General features: G+C 44.3%; 1 protein-coding gene across 1 annotated transcript in view; it reads left to right on the plus strand.

Moving 5' to 3' along the window:
* Positions 1-10,179, plus strand: part of LOC124799110 (cuticle protein 21-like) — an 89,894-nt gene extending 79,715 nt beyond the window's left edge. The window contains exons 2-3 of the mRNA XM_047262647.1: positions 7,173-7,550; positions 9,946-10,179. Of these exons, the coding sequence (XP_047118603.1) occupies positions 7,173-7,550; positions 9,946-10,179 (612 nt within the window). The remainder of the gene's footprint in view (positions 1-7,172; positions 7,551-9,945) is intronic.
* Positions 10,180-16,354: the final 6,175 nt, after the last annotated feature.

Genomic DNA, 16,354 nt, shown 5'->3' on the forward strand with positions numbered 1-16,354 from the left:
AGCTTTCGAAATGTGGTGCTACAGAAATTGCTGAAGATTAGATGGATAGATCACATAACTAATGAGGAGGTATTGAATAGAATTGGGGAGAAGAGGAGTTTGTGGCACAACTTGACTAGAAGCAGGGATCGATTGGTAGGACATGTTCTGAGGCATGAAGGGATCACCAATTTAGCATTGGAGGGCAGCGTGGAGGGTAAAAATCGAAGAGGGAGACCAAGAGGGGAATACACCAAGCAGATTCAGAAGGATGTAGGTTGCAGTAGGTACTGGGAGATGAAGAAGCTTGCACAGGATAGAGTAGCATAGAGAGCTGCATCAAACCAGTCTCAGGACTGAAGACCACAACAACAACAATGCAAACAAAGGTGTAAAATCAAACTATCTTTTAAATTAAGTGTGAATTGCATAGTAATTATCAGATACCTAAAAGATTCGCGTTTACGTTAACTGCTAATACAGAAGTGACTTCTGTCTCAAGAAACGAAAACGCAAAATCATGTAATAAATGTTATTTCTTAGCGAATTTTGTCAGATGAACTGTTTTGTCATAGGTAGTTTGAAATATTTGAAATTTTCCGCAAATAAACGTCGACAAACAAATTTTCGATTACTGGTATTACAAAAACAACGCAGAAGCCGATCTTGGAAAGAGAATGTGCGTCTTACGCGTTTAAAAGATAAAGAGCGCACATGTGAGCGAATTTGCTTATCAGTCCCTTCGTAAGTATATTCTGGTGCCTATCCTATTGCCTCGCTGGTGTAAGATCCTTACAAGACACAAGCCGCGTGTGGCAACGTAGGAATCAGCCGTGGGACCTGGCATCTTAGAGTAAACACATGGACGCGACCTTCGCCGAGGTCGCTGACTGGAGAAGCTGAATCGATAGAAATCAAAACGCCTTCACTGGTTTTTCTTTCCGGTCAGTAACAACTTAAGTTATCAGACGACGCACGGCGTCCAATATTTGAAAAAATAACACGATTGTAAACTTAATCGCGCGCTAAGTTTCAGCAATCGATTACGCATTGTCGCCTGAAACATACTGCGATCTGCTAGCTAACGTTTGCAGCGACTTAAAAGCCATCTATACCAGGGGATTCGTTGGTTTCTCTCGATTCAGCTACTCCTATCAGCCACAACGCGGGGAGTGTTCCTGGAACGCACGTATATGATTAATTTCGGTTCTAATTCAACTCCCATTTTAAATAACTTGTCAGTTTGTCTGTAGTGTCGCCAAATATGGGTCTCACGGCTATGAATGCACACGCTAGCGCTCTGCAATTTTCTGATCGGGAATTACATGATATGGCTTCAAAACCAGTGTTCAACGGATTTTGTGACTATGGAATTGGCGGGGAAAAGAATGTTAATCGCAAGAAACACGTTAGAAGAGAGAAGCGCTCTGTTCTCTAACGAGAAAATGCTACTGCCTCTCATCAGAAACAATCGCTATTTGTTAAAGAAAACAAGCAAAGAACGTTTTGAAAAAATACCTGTTGAAGTTATTGCAAAAGGAAATAATATTTCAGCCGAAAAGCTTTTATTATAGAAAATAAAAAGTATTTATTCTCTATTATTAATTAACTATAAGCACCTGTAATTTTCTGAAAATTAAAACTTTTCGTAGGTGACTATCTACGATTGTTAAATATTTCGAAAAAGCGTATTTGTGTTTTTCGGTTATTACAACCATGTTCCCAGAAGAAAAACAGTGATCAAAAGTACAGTTCGTCGAATACGACCCAGCCAGATGTAGAATATACATATCTGTCATAAAGTCTGTCTGAACACCGTCCGTATAAACGTGCTTTATCTTGGCACAATCACAGTAACTGTGCCAACATACAGCAGCAGATTTATATGGAATGTGTTCAGGCGGACTGCTGTTACAGATACATATTTCTACACTTGGTTGTATCGTATTTGAAGGAGATGTATTTTTGATCCATTTATTTACTCAGCTTTTCTTCTGGGAAGATGGTTCTAATAATCGAAATCGGTTAAGAATAAACATATTATTGTGCAGCTAATGGCACAGATTTGCCTTTTTCAAAAATTAATTTTTTTAGTATTACCGATCAATTTCAAAGCACTGTTGATTCATCTTCTGCCACATAACGTGGTAATCGAAATCTTTTGCATTCGCAAGTATATTAGATCATCAGTATGTATGGAACGGCTACAACTCAACTAAGCAGTAACACGATAGATTATAATAAGTCATGTCAGATGGGGCAAAGTCGGTATTAGTGGAGAAAACTACAATGAGAGGAACGACTAACCACCACCAGCCCATTGAAATGGTTAGTCGCATGCAGAATGTAGCAGCAAATTGACGGTTGTCTGTGAGGTAACTGATTAACGAAGTGCGACGGAAGCGTATTAAAGGGGCGCCAGTAACTATAGCTATTTAGTGTGGTACTGTTCGGCACTGTAATGACTCGTACAGCAATACAGACAAACCAGGAGGTGGCGGACGTGATTCTCATCCATGCGGCAGGCATGAGTTAGTGGGAAGCAGCAGAAAAATACCACAGGCGACATCCGACCAGCGTAAGCCTAATCACGGAATGATTGGCCGCTTAAGGGAGTGGACCACGGTGACGCTCTATGTTGGAACCGATATTCATGATCTCATTTTTTCAATAAAATAACAAACAAAATACAAAACTGATTTTAGACCATTATTGTACACCCTTAAGATTGTACTATCTATTTTTTTAAAGCAAAAAACTTACACCAAGAGAACACCACACTACATCGACGAAAGACTTTCCCGCCGGCTGGTGTGGCCGAACGGTTCTAGGCGCTTCAGTCTGGAACCACGAGACCGCTACGGTCGCAGGTTCGAATCCTGCCTCGGGCATGGGTGTGTGTGATGTCTTTAGGTTAGTTAGGTTTAAGTAGTTCTAAGTTCTAGGGGACTGATGACCTCAGATGTTAAGTCTCATAGTGCTCAGAGCTATTTGAAAGACTTTCGCGAACTGCGAGGCCGGTTGGTGTGAGGTCCGAAAGTCACAATTTTCAACCCTGAACAAAATTTCAAAAACTGCTTTGAAAATAATAATATTGTCTAACGTAGTACCTAGGGATATTTAAAATAATGGTTTTTAACGGACTGGCGGCACTCTGAAATAAAAATCAATTTTTTTCATCAAGAAATTCGTTTTAAAAACGTGCACAAAAAATATTACATACTAAATGGAAAAAAGCCGACCCACAAGTTACAAAAAGGTATATGTAGCTGCATTTATGTTTCTTGAGTTATACACCCGCCAAACCGAAAAATGTTGTTTTGAGAAAACATGCATTTAAAGTTTCAACTTAAGTGTTTTTCTTAATACTGAAATTGAAAATTGGACAAACCTTTAATCGGCAATGACAGCACTGTACAGCTGGACTTTTTTTCGCCGATGTCGAAGCACTCCCACTTTGACGAAATTATGTCGCTTAACTAGCTCCCGCAAGCTTTTCTTGCACGATTTGGATTACTTTTCGAACCTTTTCTACCCGTAAACATACGTTTATTTGTCATTTTCAAGTACTCATGTTTTATTTCGAGACAAAAAATGACAAGTTAAGCAGACAGGACAAGCACATGCTTTCAGACTGTACCATAAACGAATTATGTTACGAAGAGAAATCTTGTTGAGTACAGTGATTTAGTTGATACTGTGGCGACTTTCTAGTATGCCCGAACCATAGAATAATACCCAGTTGTTCAGAATAACTTTTATTACTTTCACACTCGAAAACACAACGATAAACACAAACAACTCTCGGACACTATACCAACAGCGGCAAAGATTATGCTCTGATACGTCAGCGATACGATCGCGCTAAACTCACGTGGCAAAGAATGTAAAAGTGTTGCCACAATACTAATGCCCTCTCTGATACTATCTGAAGCTAACAGGACCGCTATTCCTTGGGTAACTATCGTATTAGTACACAGGCTGCATTCGAGCGCTCGGATGCCGCACACCCCTATGCAGTAAATCTGGCTTTTAACATATTTCAAAATTTACGGCACAATTTATATGAATGAATCGTAAAAGTAGACCCCCTAAAGAACATTTTAAGCCAATAAAAACTGGGCTAAATGTTACTGTCCTCGTCTCCCCCTCAATGGAACGGTTCAAGTCTATAGACAGTACAAAATTATTAAGGCTTTCGTGGCCACATGTTGACAAACTGCCTATTGGCTTCTGTCTCGGGTTCTTCGGCCGACGTTCATCTAATGATTTTTCTGACGTTTCGCCAGCACGAGTGGCTGGCATTGTCAGAGCTTCACCCTCCATTGCCGGTGGTGAACTGAAGCCGAGCTCGCGGGCGCAGACTATATGTACATTACTTTGTAATGTACTACTGTCTACATGGCATCTTTGTGTAATTCTGTATACACGCTCTGCGTTTCGTTATTGTATTGCTTTAGCTTCTGCGTACCATTTCAAAGTGGCCCAAAGTCCGAAATTTGAATTGTGAAATAAATAATTTCTACAGTCAGTGGCGAATATGATGTCCTCTAAGAAAGTCCACGTGACTGCAAAACCAGACCATGAGAAGTTAATCAGCATTACAGTTTCTTTATTCTCAATTTTTCATGTGGATCTGCTTCAGATACACTATTCTAGGCTTTAGAATCGCATATGAAGAGATGCATGTCCGAATTTAGGTACCTTAGTTTCAGAGATATACAAATAATATAATGAAATTAAAAATTTGATACTTCTGAACGTCACATAAAAGATAAGTAATAAACCATTCTATGCATTAGAAAGTGACAAATATTCTAAGATTTGTTTTGGAAAATGTAAATTGTATTTTTTTTTTTTTTTTTTTTTTTTTTTTTTGCCTGCAAGCTCTCCTTAATACATGAATAGCATCGTTCGTCTCTTTGTATTTTCGATATCTCCACTAGTTAAGAATTTGTCCTATGGGCGAAGACTAGAGAATCACCATTTATTTCTTGCAAATTTAAAGACCTGTTACTTGATGTTTTAAAACAGGTCGTACACCTTACAGTTTTCTTTTGTCACATTTTTTCTAGTTTTTTCCTTTGTTTTGTTTTTATCTGCAACTTTTGACAAAGAATAATACCTTTTCTTAAAAAAAACAACAATTTGAAGTGGAAATATACATAAAATTTGGTTGTTTTAAGAAGAACGTAAAAATTTGACAGGATAGAAGAGAGATTCGTTAGTGCCATCACCGATTGTGATTGGCGGTGAATACGTCGGAATGGTTTCTGTTGACCGCCAGTCAGAACAAAAATATTTAGTTAGTAGTAGAGAAATGGTTTTCCTAATCCTATGCTTTAACGTTAGGTACTCATCGGTGTACAACTTTGGTTGTTTTCTTGGATAGATCGCCGGCACCTTACACTACACTTACTCTAGTATTCACTGTCCTTATCTATTATTTGACAGAGCTGTACAATTAGTCAATGTATTTTGGCATGTTATGTCGATTCGTAATTCAATGTGTCTTATTTGCTGTTACGTCTCGACGTCCTCTGCCACCTGTTCCTCTTCAGTGTCACTGTTTTCGTTGTCACTGTGGGCGCCGCTGTCCACCCTCTGGAGATTGTTATTACGTCGCATACAGGCATGTCTGTTCTGTCGTTTCTGCAGGTACTCCTCAAGCGTTGTTTCTGAAATACTATTTGTTAATGCATTTGGTTGTGCTCATTTTTCTTCAACTCTTATTGCTGTGTATAATTCTTTTCCTGTTTCTGTGTAGTCTAAGTGTAGCATATGTCAATTACCAGTGTAGGATTTACATGAAATGTAATCGCAGTTGCGAATATGGACAACCGTCAGGTGTATAATGGAGTGATTCCAATGGAAATTTGTGCCGCACCGGGACTCGAACCCGTATATCCCGCTTATTGTGACCTGTCGCCATAACATTTCTCTCTCTCTCTCTCTCTCTCTCTCTCTCTCTCTCTCTCTCTCTCTCTGTTCATTTCGTACGTTATTGGTCGTTTCAATTGGTCTAGGTGGACGTTACGTAACACCCGTTCAAGTTCATCGTTGATTCCCTCACTCAGATTTTTTTTTTTCAACACAGGCCAGTCAGCCCTCTGACCGAACATGCTGAGCTACCGAGCCGGCTATTCGAGCACAACTCACGGGCAGACCCAAACTTCCACATGTGGTCAACCATGTGTGTACAACACCAGCACTCGCACATCCATTGTGTATGAAACTTCCTGACAGATTAAAACTGTGTGCCGGACCGAGACTCGAACTCGGGACCTTTGCCTTTCGCGGGCAACTGATCTACCATTGCTCGCAGTAATAGAGCAGTTGCCCGCGAAAGCCAAAGGTCGCGAGTTCGAGTCTCGGTCCGGCACACAGTTTTAATCTGCCAGGAAGTTTCGTATCAGCGCACACTCCGCTGCAGAGTGAAAAATCTCATTCTGGATCCATTATGTATATTCCCGTAGAGGAGAGACATTTTAATTGATAGTGGCTTGCCCGCTATCGGCGGATAAACGCGTTACTGCAGTGCTAGAAATGCGACGCAATTTTCATTCGGACATAATTCGTATCTCTGAACAACATAGTATCGTATTTAGCCGTCCAAACGAACATTGGATCGTATTTATGAAACACACAGGCACTGCAATATCGAATGTAGACTTTCTCCTATGGAATATGAATTTTGAACCACTCTGTATGTGCGCCTAGTCATTTCAAACAGATGCTAATCTGGTCAGAAATAAATGCTAATTTCAAAAATAGATGCTACATTTTACAGTCCGAAGTAACGGTATAGCTGCAGATGTAGATGGATGTCTAGGAACGTAGCGGTCTTAGTTCCTCCGAGTAGCAGACTTTGCTCCTCCGAGCTGAGGGCAGCCGCACCAGAGTTGGCGATGCGCCTGGCGGGAGAGACGCCGAAAACGGCCGGGTGCCGTCTCGCAAGCGGCGGCTGTTAGTTTTAACGAGGCGACATCTGGGCCAGAGCGGGGCGTGGCGCAGGGCGTGACCCCGCGAGCGGCGGTATAAAAGCCGGCGGCAGCCACCCCGGAGGCATCGCACCACTCACCCCGGTCTCAGCAGCAGCAGCAGCAGCAGACATGACGGCAACCGGAAGGACGGCGAGGGCAGCGGCGGCGGCGGCTCTGGCGGCGCTGCTGGTGGCGGTGGGGGCGGCGGAGGCGGCGGCCGGCTTCCTGGCCCCCGCGGTCGCCTCGCCGGGGCCGCCGCTCGCCTTCATCCCCCACCCGCACCCCGCCTTCAAGGTGGCGCCCGCCTTCACGCTCGGCAGCGGCAAGACGCTGTACGCCAGCGCGCCCTCCGCCGGGGGGCAGGGGGCCGGGGGCCAACAGGGGGGCAGCGGGGGGCAGCAGGGGGGCAGCGGGGGCCAGCAGGGACAGGGGCAGGGACAGGGCCAAGGGCGGCAGGGAGGCGGCGGCCCCCAGTACGTCGTCCCCGGCGCCGTGCCCGGACAGGACGTCGACTTCGACCCGCACCCCCAGTACAGCTACGCCTACGACGTGCAGGACACACTCACCGGTGACAACAAGGCGCAACAGGTACCACATCTTACTGTAGTCTTCTACTAACACATGTTTCCCTTATTCTTACTCGCATTCGGGAGGACGACGGTTCAATCCCGCGTCCGGCCATCCTGATTTAGGTTTTCCGCGATTTTCCTAAATCGCTCCAGGCAAGTGCCGGGATGGTTCCTTTGAAAGGGCACCGCCGACTTCCTTCCCCGTCCTTCCCTAATCCGATGACCTCGCTGTTTGGTCTCTTCCCCCAAACAACCCAACCCTAATTGGCTCTGAGCACTATGCGACTTAACTTCTGAGGTCATTAGTCGCCTAGAACTTAGAACTAATTAAACCTAACTAACCTAAGGACATCACACACATCCATGCCCGAGGCATGATTCGAACCTGCGACCGCAGCGGTCGCTCGGTTCCAGGCTGAAGCGCTTAGAACCACACGGCCACTCCGGCCGGCCAACCCTAATTCTTATAGCTCCTGCTAGTTTTCTTTTCTATCCTGTTTTTAGTAGTACTTCATTCTACTTCTTGTTAACATCTATACATGTTACGAGGTGAAGTCTCCCCCTGTGTTTTTCTATCTGTGTGAATACTAATCTCAGGAACTACTGTACGCATTTTGAAACAATTATGACTAGACGACTTTCTGTTTACCACTATATATTATAAGCAAGTAGTCCGCCAAGCAGCGACGGGACAGTAGTCTGCTAGGAAGTCTTTTTTGGTGGTATTAGGCTGGATTGGATTGTAGCCTTTAATGGAAACGAAATGTGGAAGAGGAGTAGTTCAGACAAGAAGGGAATGGAAGGTTTTGAAACAGAACAATGCAGAAACTTGCATAGGTAGATCAAGTAAGTAATAAACCTAACTGGGAGAAAAAAATTATGGCACAACTTGTCTGAAATACGGGATCAGTTGATAGGTCACACACTGAGGCGTCAAGGAATTGTCAATTTGGTAGAGGGAGGCCAAATAGGTTCAAATAAGTGTAGGTTGCAGTTGTTATTCGGAGATGAAGAGGCTAGCACAAGATAAGGTGGACATTTACATAAAACCAGTCTTTGGACTGAAGACGACAACAGTCGTTCTACATCCACCACTACGTTTCCGCTTGTATCTTTTATTTCTTTACATTTTAACCATTTGCTACTCGGCAGCGCTTCGAAAGTATCGAAACATTTCCCCTCTTTCTTTTTGACAGTCTATTTTTTTTTCTTTTTTGGTAGCCGAATAATGTGAAGATTATAGGACAATTACTTTTATGTGTGAGATTACAAAAATACAATATAGACTTCTAGTCGGGACATGTGAATGCAAAATTAAGGAAAACAAGGGGTATGCTACAGAAGAAAAGGAAAACGACATGCTGCTGAATGTTTTAAGATGACATCAGGAAGACTGTTAGAAATTAACAGTGAAAATGTATCTGACGTAGGTGATTGGAATATTCTCCTGAACACTATCAAAGATTATCGATATCTTTGGATCGAGATCCATTTCATGACATTACAATGTACGATGCAACCTTCATATAACTTTTCATCTTACTTCTTCAATACGTTCTCTCGTATGCTTCCTGTAATCTGTACTTTGTTTGCCCTTCATATAACTTTTCATCTTCCTTCTTCAATACGTTCTCTCGTATGCTTCCAGTAATCTGTGCTTTGTTTGCTGAACTGGGTTGTTGTTTGTTAGAAACTTAAAGTTTCGCAGAAGAGCTATAAATATTCAACAGCCTAGATCGCATAAATATTTCATTATTTAAGACAACCGGCTTTGGCAGACTTTACTGTCATCTTCAGGTCTTAAGAACCTTTTTGTTGTGGAAAATGCTCTTTTTACGTCGGACTTCACGCCAAGTTGTCTCGTGGATGAAAATCAGAACATTATAAACGGTTTGTCATAACTAAAATATTTAAGAACGTAAAGTAACTTGTGTAAACGGCCATGCCCATACATGCAGATCGCTGACAGATGCTTGTTGTATCACAAAAACATAGTACCCAGTAGCACATCGGTTTACATAAGCTGGATATATTCTAAACAGTGAAAATCGACTTCAAAAGGAACAATGAGCTGGCTTAACGTTCAACGCAAAGTGAACTCGTTTTACAACAATGAAATTTTTAAGTCCTGAAGATGACAGCAAACTTCGTCGAAAACGGTCGTCTCAAATACTGAAATATTTATGCGATCTAGGCTGCTGAATGTTTTTGAGAAATAAAACAGATCGCTCCTTCGGTATTCTCAAAATGAAGATACTGAATTCGCAGCACAGCTCAGAATAACTGTCGCGATTAGAGGGTTTAGGCGTCAAGTGTGAACAGCGGCGATACGGTACAGGCTTCGGCAGCCCTTCAATTTCAGAGTGTAGCGGGAGCTAGGAGCAGACGGGTAAAGCTGGAGCGTGTTCCCGCAGGAAAGCCGGGACGGCGACAACGTCCAGGGCAGCTACAGCCTGGTGGAGGCCGACGGCTCTCGCCGCACTGTGGAGTACACGGCGGACCCCGTGAACGGCTTCAACGCCGTCGTCCACCGCGAGGGCGCCGTAGAGGGCGGGCGAGCCGCCGTCGCGCAGCCGCAGGGCCCAGGCCTCAAGCTGCACGCCTTCCAGGCGCCCGCCGTCGCCTCGCCGCTCGTGGGCCGCGGGTAGCCACCCCCGACACACCACCCTCCGCCACTCACCACTAGCCGCCAGCCCAGCCGCCGACGCGCCGCGCCGCCACCGCACTCCTATTTATTCTTGTAAGCCTCTTTGTAAATAAACTTGCTATGGGTTACGCTCAAAAAAGTCTCTTTACTCGGCCACCCACTCCAACATGTCCACTACCAGAACACTAGCGTACAGGTAACAAAGGCTCTAGAGTCGCAGCAGCATCACCAATTCTTTCATTCACTTTTCGTCTATAATATCGCACAACCTATTTGGTTATTGACAGCTACACACTGAGAACAAAATATTGGAAACCACAGCTACAGAGAAACCCATACACTACAACCTAATACACTACTGGACATTAAAATTGATACACTAAGAAGAAAGGTATATGATAAATTGGACAAATATATTATACTAGAACTGACATGTGATTACATTTTCACGCAATTTGGGTGTATAGATCCTGAGAAATCAGTACCCAGAACAACCAACTCTGGCTGTAATAACGGCCTTCATACGCCTGGGCATTGAGTCAAACAGAGCTTGGATGGCGTGTACACGTACACGCAGCTTCAACACGACACCACTGTTCATCAAGAGTAGTGACTGGTGTATTGTGGCGAGACAGTTGCTCGGCCACCATTGACCGGACGTTTTCAATTGGTGAGAGATCTGGAGAATGTGCTGGCCAGGGCAGCAGTCGAACATTTTCTGTATCCAGAAAGGCCCGTACAACATGCGGTCGTGCATTATCCTGCTGAAATGTCGGGTTTGGCAGGGATCGAGTGAAGGGTAGAGCCATGGGTCGTAGCACATCTGAAACGTAACGACCACTGTTCAAAGTGCCGTCATAGCGAGCAAGAGGTGACCGAGACGTGTAACCAATGGCACCCCATACCATCACGCCGGGTGATTCGCCAGTATGGCGACGACGAATACACGCTTCCAATGTGCGTTCACCGCGATGTCGCCAAACACAGATGCGACCATCATGATGCTGTAAACAGAACCTGGATTGATCCGAAAAAATGACGTTTTGCCATTCGTGCACCCAGGTTAGTCGTTGAGCAAACCATCGCAGGCGCTCCTGTCTGTGATGCAGTGTCAAGCATAACCGCAGCCATGGTCTCCGAGCTGATACTCCATGCTGCTGCAAACGTCGTCGAACTGTTCGTGCAGATGATTGTTGTCTTGCAAACGTCTCCATCTGTTGACTCAGGGATGGAGACGTGGCTGCACGATCCGTTAGAGCCATGCGGATAAGCTGCCTGTCATCTCGACTGCTAGTGATACGAGGCCGTAGGGATCCAGCACGGCTTTCGGTATTACCCTCCTGAACCCACCGATTCCATATTCTGCTAACAGTCAGTGGATCTCGACCAACGCGAGCAGCAATGTCGCGATACGATAAACCGCAATCGTGATAGGCAACAATCCGACCTTTATCAAAGTCGGAAACGTGATGGTACGCATTTCTCCTCCTTACACGAGGCATCACAACAACGTTTCACCAGGCAACGGTGGTCAACTGCTGTTTGTGTATCAGAAATCGGTTGTAAACTTTCCTCATGTCAGCACGTTGAAGGTGTTGCGACCGGCGCCAACCTTGTGTGAATGCTCTGAAAAGCTAATCATTTGTATATCACAGCATCTTCTTCTTGTCGATTAAATTTCGCGTCTGTAGCACGTCATCTTCATGGTGTAGCAATTTTAATGGCCAGTAGTGTATTTCAGCATCTTTATGTAGATGACATCTACATCTGTATCTACATGGGCACTCTGTAAATCACATTGAAGTGCCTGGCGGAGGGTACATCGAACCGCCTTCACAATAATTCTTTATTATTCCTATCTCGTACAGCGCCCAGAACAAACGAACACATTTATCTTTCGGTGCGATCTCTGATTTCCCTTACTTTATTATGATGATCGTTCCTCCCTATGTAGGATGGCGTCAAAAAAATATTTTCGCATTCAGAGGAGCAAGTTGGCGATTTAAAAGTCGTGAGAAGATTCTGCCGCAACGAAAAACATGTTTGTTTTAATGATGTCCACCGAAATCCTGTACTCTCTCCCCTATTTCGCTAAAATAGGAAACGTGTTTTTCTTCTTTGAACTTTCTCGATGCACTCCGTCAATCATATCTGGTAAGGATCCCACACCGCGCAGCAGTATTCTTAAAGAGGACGGAAAGCGTAGTGTAGGCAGTCTCTTTAGTAGGTCTGTTATATTTTCTAACTGTCCTGCCAATAAAACGGTCTTTGGTTAGCCTAACCCATAGCATTTTCTATGCGTTCCTTCCAATTCAAGTTTTTTGTGATTGTAATTTCTGGGTATTTAGTTGAATTTACGGCCTTTAGATTTGACTGGTTTATCGTGTAACCGCAGTTTAACGGATTCCTTTTAGCACTTATGCGGATGACCTCACACTTTTCGTTATTTAGGGTCAATGGCCAATTTGCGCACCATACAAATATCTTTTCTAAATCGTTTTGCAATTTGTTATGATCTTCTGATGACTTTACTAGACGATAGACGAGAGCGTCATCTGTCAACTGCAAACAACCTAAAACGGCTGCTCAGTTTATCTCCTAAATTGCTTATATGCATGAAGAATAGCAAAGGGGCTATAACACGACCTTGGGGAATGCCAGAAATCATTTCTGTTTTACTCGCTGACTTCCCGTCAATTACTACGAACTGTGACCTCTCTGACAGGAACTCACGAATCCAGTCACATAACTGAGACGATATTCCATAAGCACGCAATTTCACTACAAGCCGCTTGTGTGGTACAGTGTCCAAAGCCTTCGAGAAGTCCAGAAATACGAAATCAATCTGAAATCCCTTGTCAGTAGCACTTAACAACACTTCGTGCGAGTAAAGAGATAGTTGTGTTTCACAAGAACTGTTTTCTAAATCCGTGTTGATTGTGTACCAGTAGACCGTTTTGTTCGAGGTAATTCATAATGTTCGAACACAATATACATTCCTGATTTTCTTAAAAATTGAAACCACTGGCTTTCGGGCCATGCTCATTAAGCTATCTTAATTGTGGAATGTCAGTTATGACGATATGAAAGTAAAGACAACACGACACCCAGTACCCCAGTGGCGAAAATCCCCGACCCTACAGGGAAACGAATTGGAGCCCCCCTCGCTTAGCAATCAGTCTTTCTGAGCACGCAGCAACCGAAGTGGACCTGCCTTCTAGATAAAACACTCTACCATGTACAGTAACTCTACACACAGTGTACCCCCAGATAGAATTCACCATAGAATCACAAACCAAAAACAATACACCAAAAATCAAACTATCCGATTGCTCACAAGGAAGATGGCTAGCGCCAAATGCTACTTGCGTTGAATAAAACTCCCCTCAGTGACGACAACTAAAAAAAATCAGCTGCAAACAATCAAAATGGTGTATACATCCAGACTGAAGCAACGAATGAAAGTTGTACGAAGGCTGGGATTTGAACCCAGGCCTCCTGCTCATTCGGCAGACGTGCTAACCGCTACGCCAGCCTGTCGCAGTGGCTTGGCGCAATTGCGTGGACTGCCCTAGCACGCCTGCCTCCTCAGTCCAAATTCCCATTCACTCCTCGGGTCAACTGGTATTCCCCCTAAGCTCGAACAGCAATGCACAGGTTCTCCAACTGCACTAGAATAGAACCACAGCATTAAACGAAACGGGGATCCCGCATGAAACCCTGACATAGCTGCTTTAATCAAATAAAACTATATGGCTCCAAAGGCCTTTTCAACATTCAAACAGGTATAATATACTACTGGCCATTAAAATTGCTACACGCAGCTTCAACGCGATACCACTGTACATCACGAGTAGTGACGTGTATTGTGACGAGACACATGCTCGGCCACCATTAACCGGACGTTTCCAATTGGTGAGAGATCTGGAGAATGTGCTGGCCAGGGCAGCAGTCGAACATTTTCTGTATCCAGAAAGGCCCGTACAGGACCTGCAACATGCGGTCGTGCATTATCCTGCTGAAATGTAGGGCTTTGCAGGGATCGAATGAAGGGTAGAGCCACGGGTCGTAACACATCTGAAACGTAACGTCCACTGTTCAAAGTGCCGTCATAGCGAACAAGAGGTGACCGAGACGTGTAATCAATGGCACCCCATACCATCACGCCGGGTGATACGCCATTATGGCGATGACAAATACGCGCTTCCAATGTGCGTTCCCCGCGATGTCGCCAAACACGGATGCGACCATCATGATGCTGTAAACAGAACCTGGATTGATCCGAAAAAATGACGTTTTGCATTCGTGCACCCAGGTTCGTCGCTGAGTACACCATCGCAGGCGCTCCTGTCTGTGATGCAGCGTCAAGGGTAACCGCAGCCATGGTCTCCGACCTGAAAGTCCATCCTGCTGCAAACATCGTCCAGCTGTTTGTACAGATGGCTGTTTGTACAGATGGTTTTTGTCTTGTAAACGTCCCCATCTGTTGACTCAGGGATCGAGACGTGGCTGCACGATCCGTTACAGCCATGCCTGTCATCTCGACTGCTAGTGATAAGCCGGCCGAAGTGGCCGTGCGGTTAAAGGCGCTGCAGTCTGGAACCGCAAGACCGCTACGGTCGCAGGTTCGAATCCTGCCTCGGGCATGGATGTTTGTGATGTCCTTAGGTTAGTTAGGTTTAACTAGTTCTAAGTTCTAGGGGACTAATGGCCTCAGCAGTTGAGTCCCATAGTGCTCAGAACCATTTGAACCATTTTTTTGCTAGTGATACGAGGCCGTTGGGATCCAGCATGGCGTTCCGTATTACCCTCCTGAACCCACCGATTCCATATTCTGCTAACAGTCATTGGATCTCGACCAACGCGAGCAGCAATGTCGCGATACGATAAACCGCAATCGCGATAGGCTACAATCCGACCTTTGTCAAAGTCGGAAACGTGATGGTACGCATTTCTCCTCCTTACACGAGGCATCACAACAACGTTTCACCAGGCAACGCCGGTCAACTGCTGTTTGTGTATGAGAAATAGGTTGGAAACTTTCCTCATGTCAGCACGTTGTAGGTGTCGCGACCGGCGCCAGCCTTGTGTAAATGCTCTGAAAAGCTGATCTTTTGCATATCACAGAATCTTCTTCCTGTCGGTTAAGTTTCGCGGCTGTAGCACGTCATCTTCGTGGTGTAGCAATTTTAATGGCCAGTAGTGTATATGTATGCAGACTGAAGCGACAATTGAAAATTTGTGTGACGCATGAGTGGGAATCTGGATTAAAGAGGGCGGCATGCCAGGGTAGTCCATACAGTTATATAAAGCCATTGTGCCAGGGTAGTGTAGTGGTTGGCGCGTCTACCTAGTGAGCAGAAGACCTGCGTTCGAACCCTGCCCTGGATACAAATTCTCATTCGCCACTTCAGTCTGCCTATATACGTCATAGATGTCTGAGGCTTGAAATGGTCTCTGGAACCATATAGTTTTCATTTGATCATTGAAAATGGCTACAAAACAAATATGATAGACAGACTAAACCACAAAATTAAAGGACAAACCAACACACAGCTGCCAACAGATCAACACACGAACAACCACAGGCACACGGAGCATAAATCCACGAACACACACACATTCACACACACACACACACACACACACACACACACACACACACACACACACATCTGAAAAAGGAACATCCACAACAACAAACATATGGCACACACTCACTTACAACAACACAGAAGCTCACAAGATTCGCAACGTATTCAAAATGTAAGGGCTGAAAATAGCCTACAGAACAGACAACTCTATACCAAAGAAACTGAGGACAACCAACATTAACATAGGCAAACAGAACACATCTGTAAGCTACAAATCACATGTCAAGTCTGCAACTCAGTTTAAATTGAACAGACAAGTAGAAATTTGAAGATCAGATACGTTGAACACAGAAGGGTACTTAAGAGTAACAGCAGTAATTCAACATTCGCTGATCATCTCATGGACATGAAACACAGATTGACACACTTAAACACAGACTCAAAAATTTTTAAATGCAGCAACAGCCTTCCACAGAAACTATTAACAGAAAAAATTTCTGTATAGTGGAAGAAAAAGAAGTAATGAATGAATACACAGCAGTACCCATTTCTCAGCACGAAAACAGTCACACAACCCCAAAG

Source organism: Schistocerca piceifrons, chromosome 5 (genome assembly GCF_021461385.2).
Source record: "Schistocerca piceifrons isolate TAMUIC-IGC-003096 chromosome 5, iqSchPice1.1, whole genome shotgun sequence".
Taxonomy (NCBI): domain Eukaryota; kingdom Metazoa; phylum Arthropoda; class Insecta; order Orthoptera; family Acrididae; genus Schistocerca; species Schistocerca piceifrons.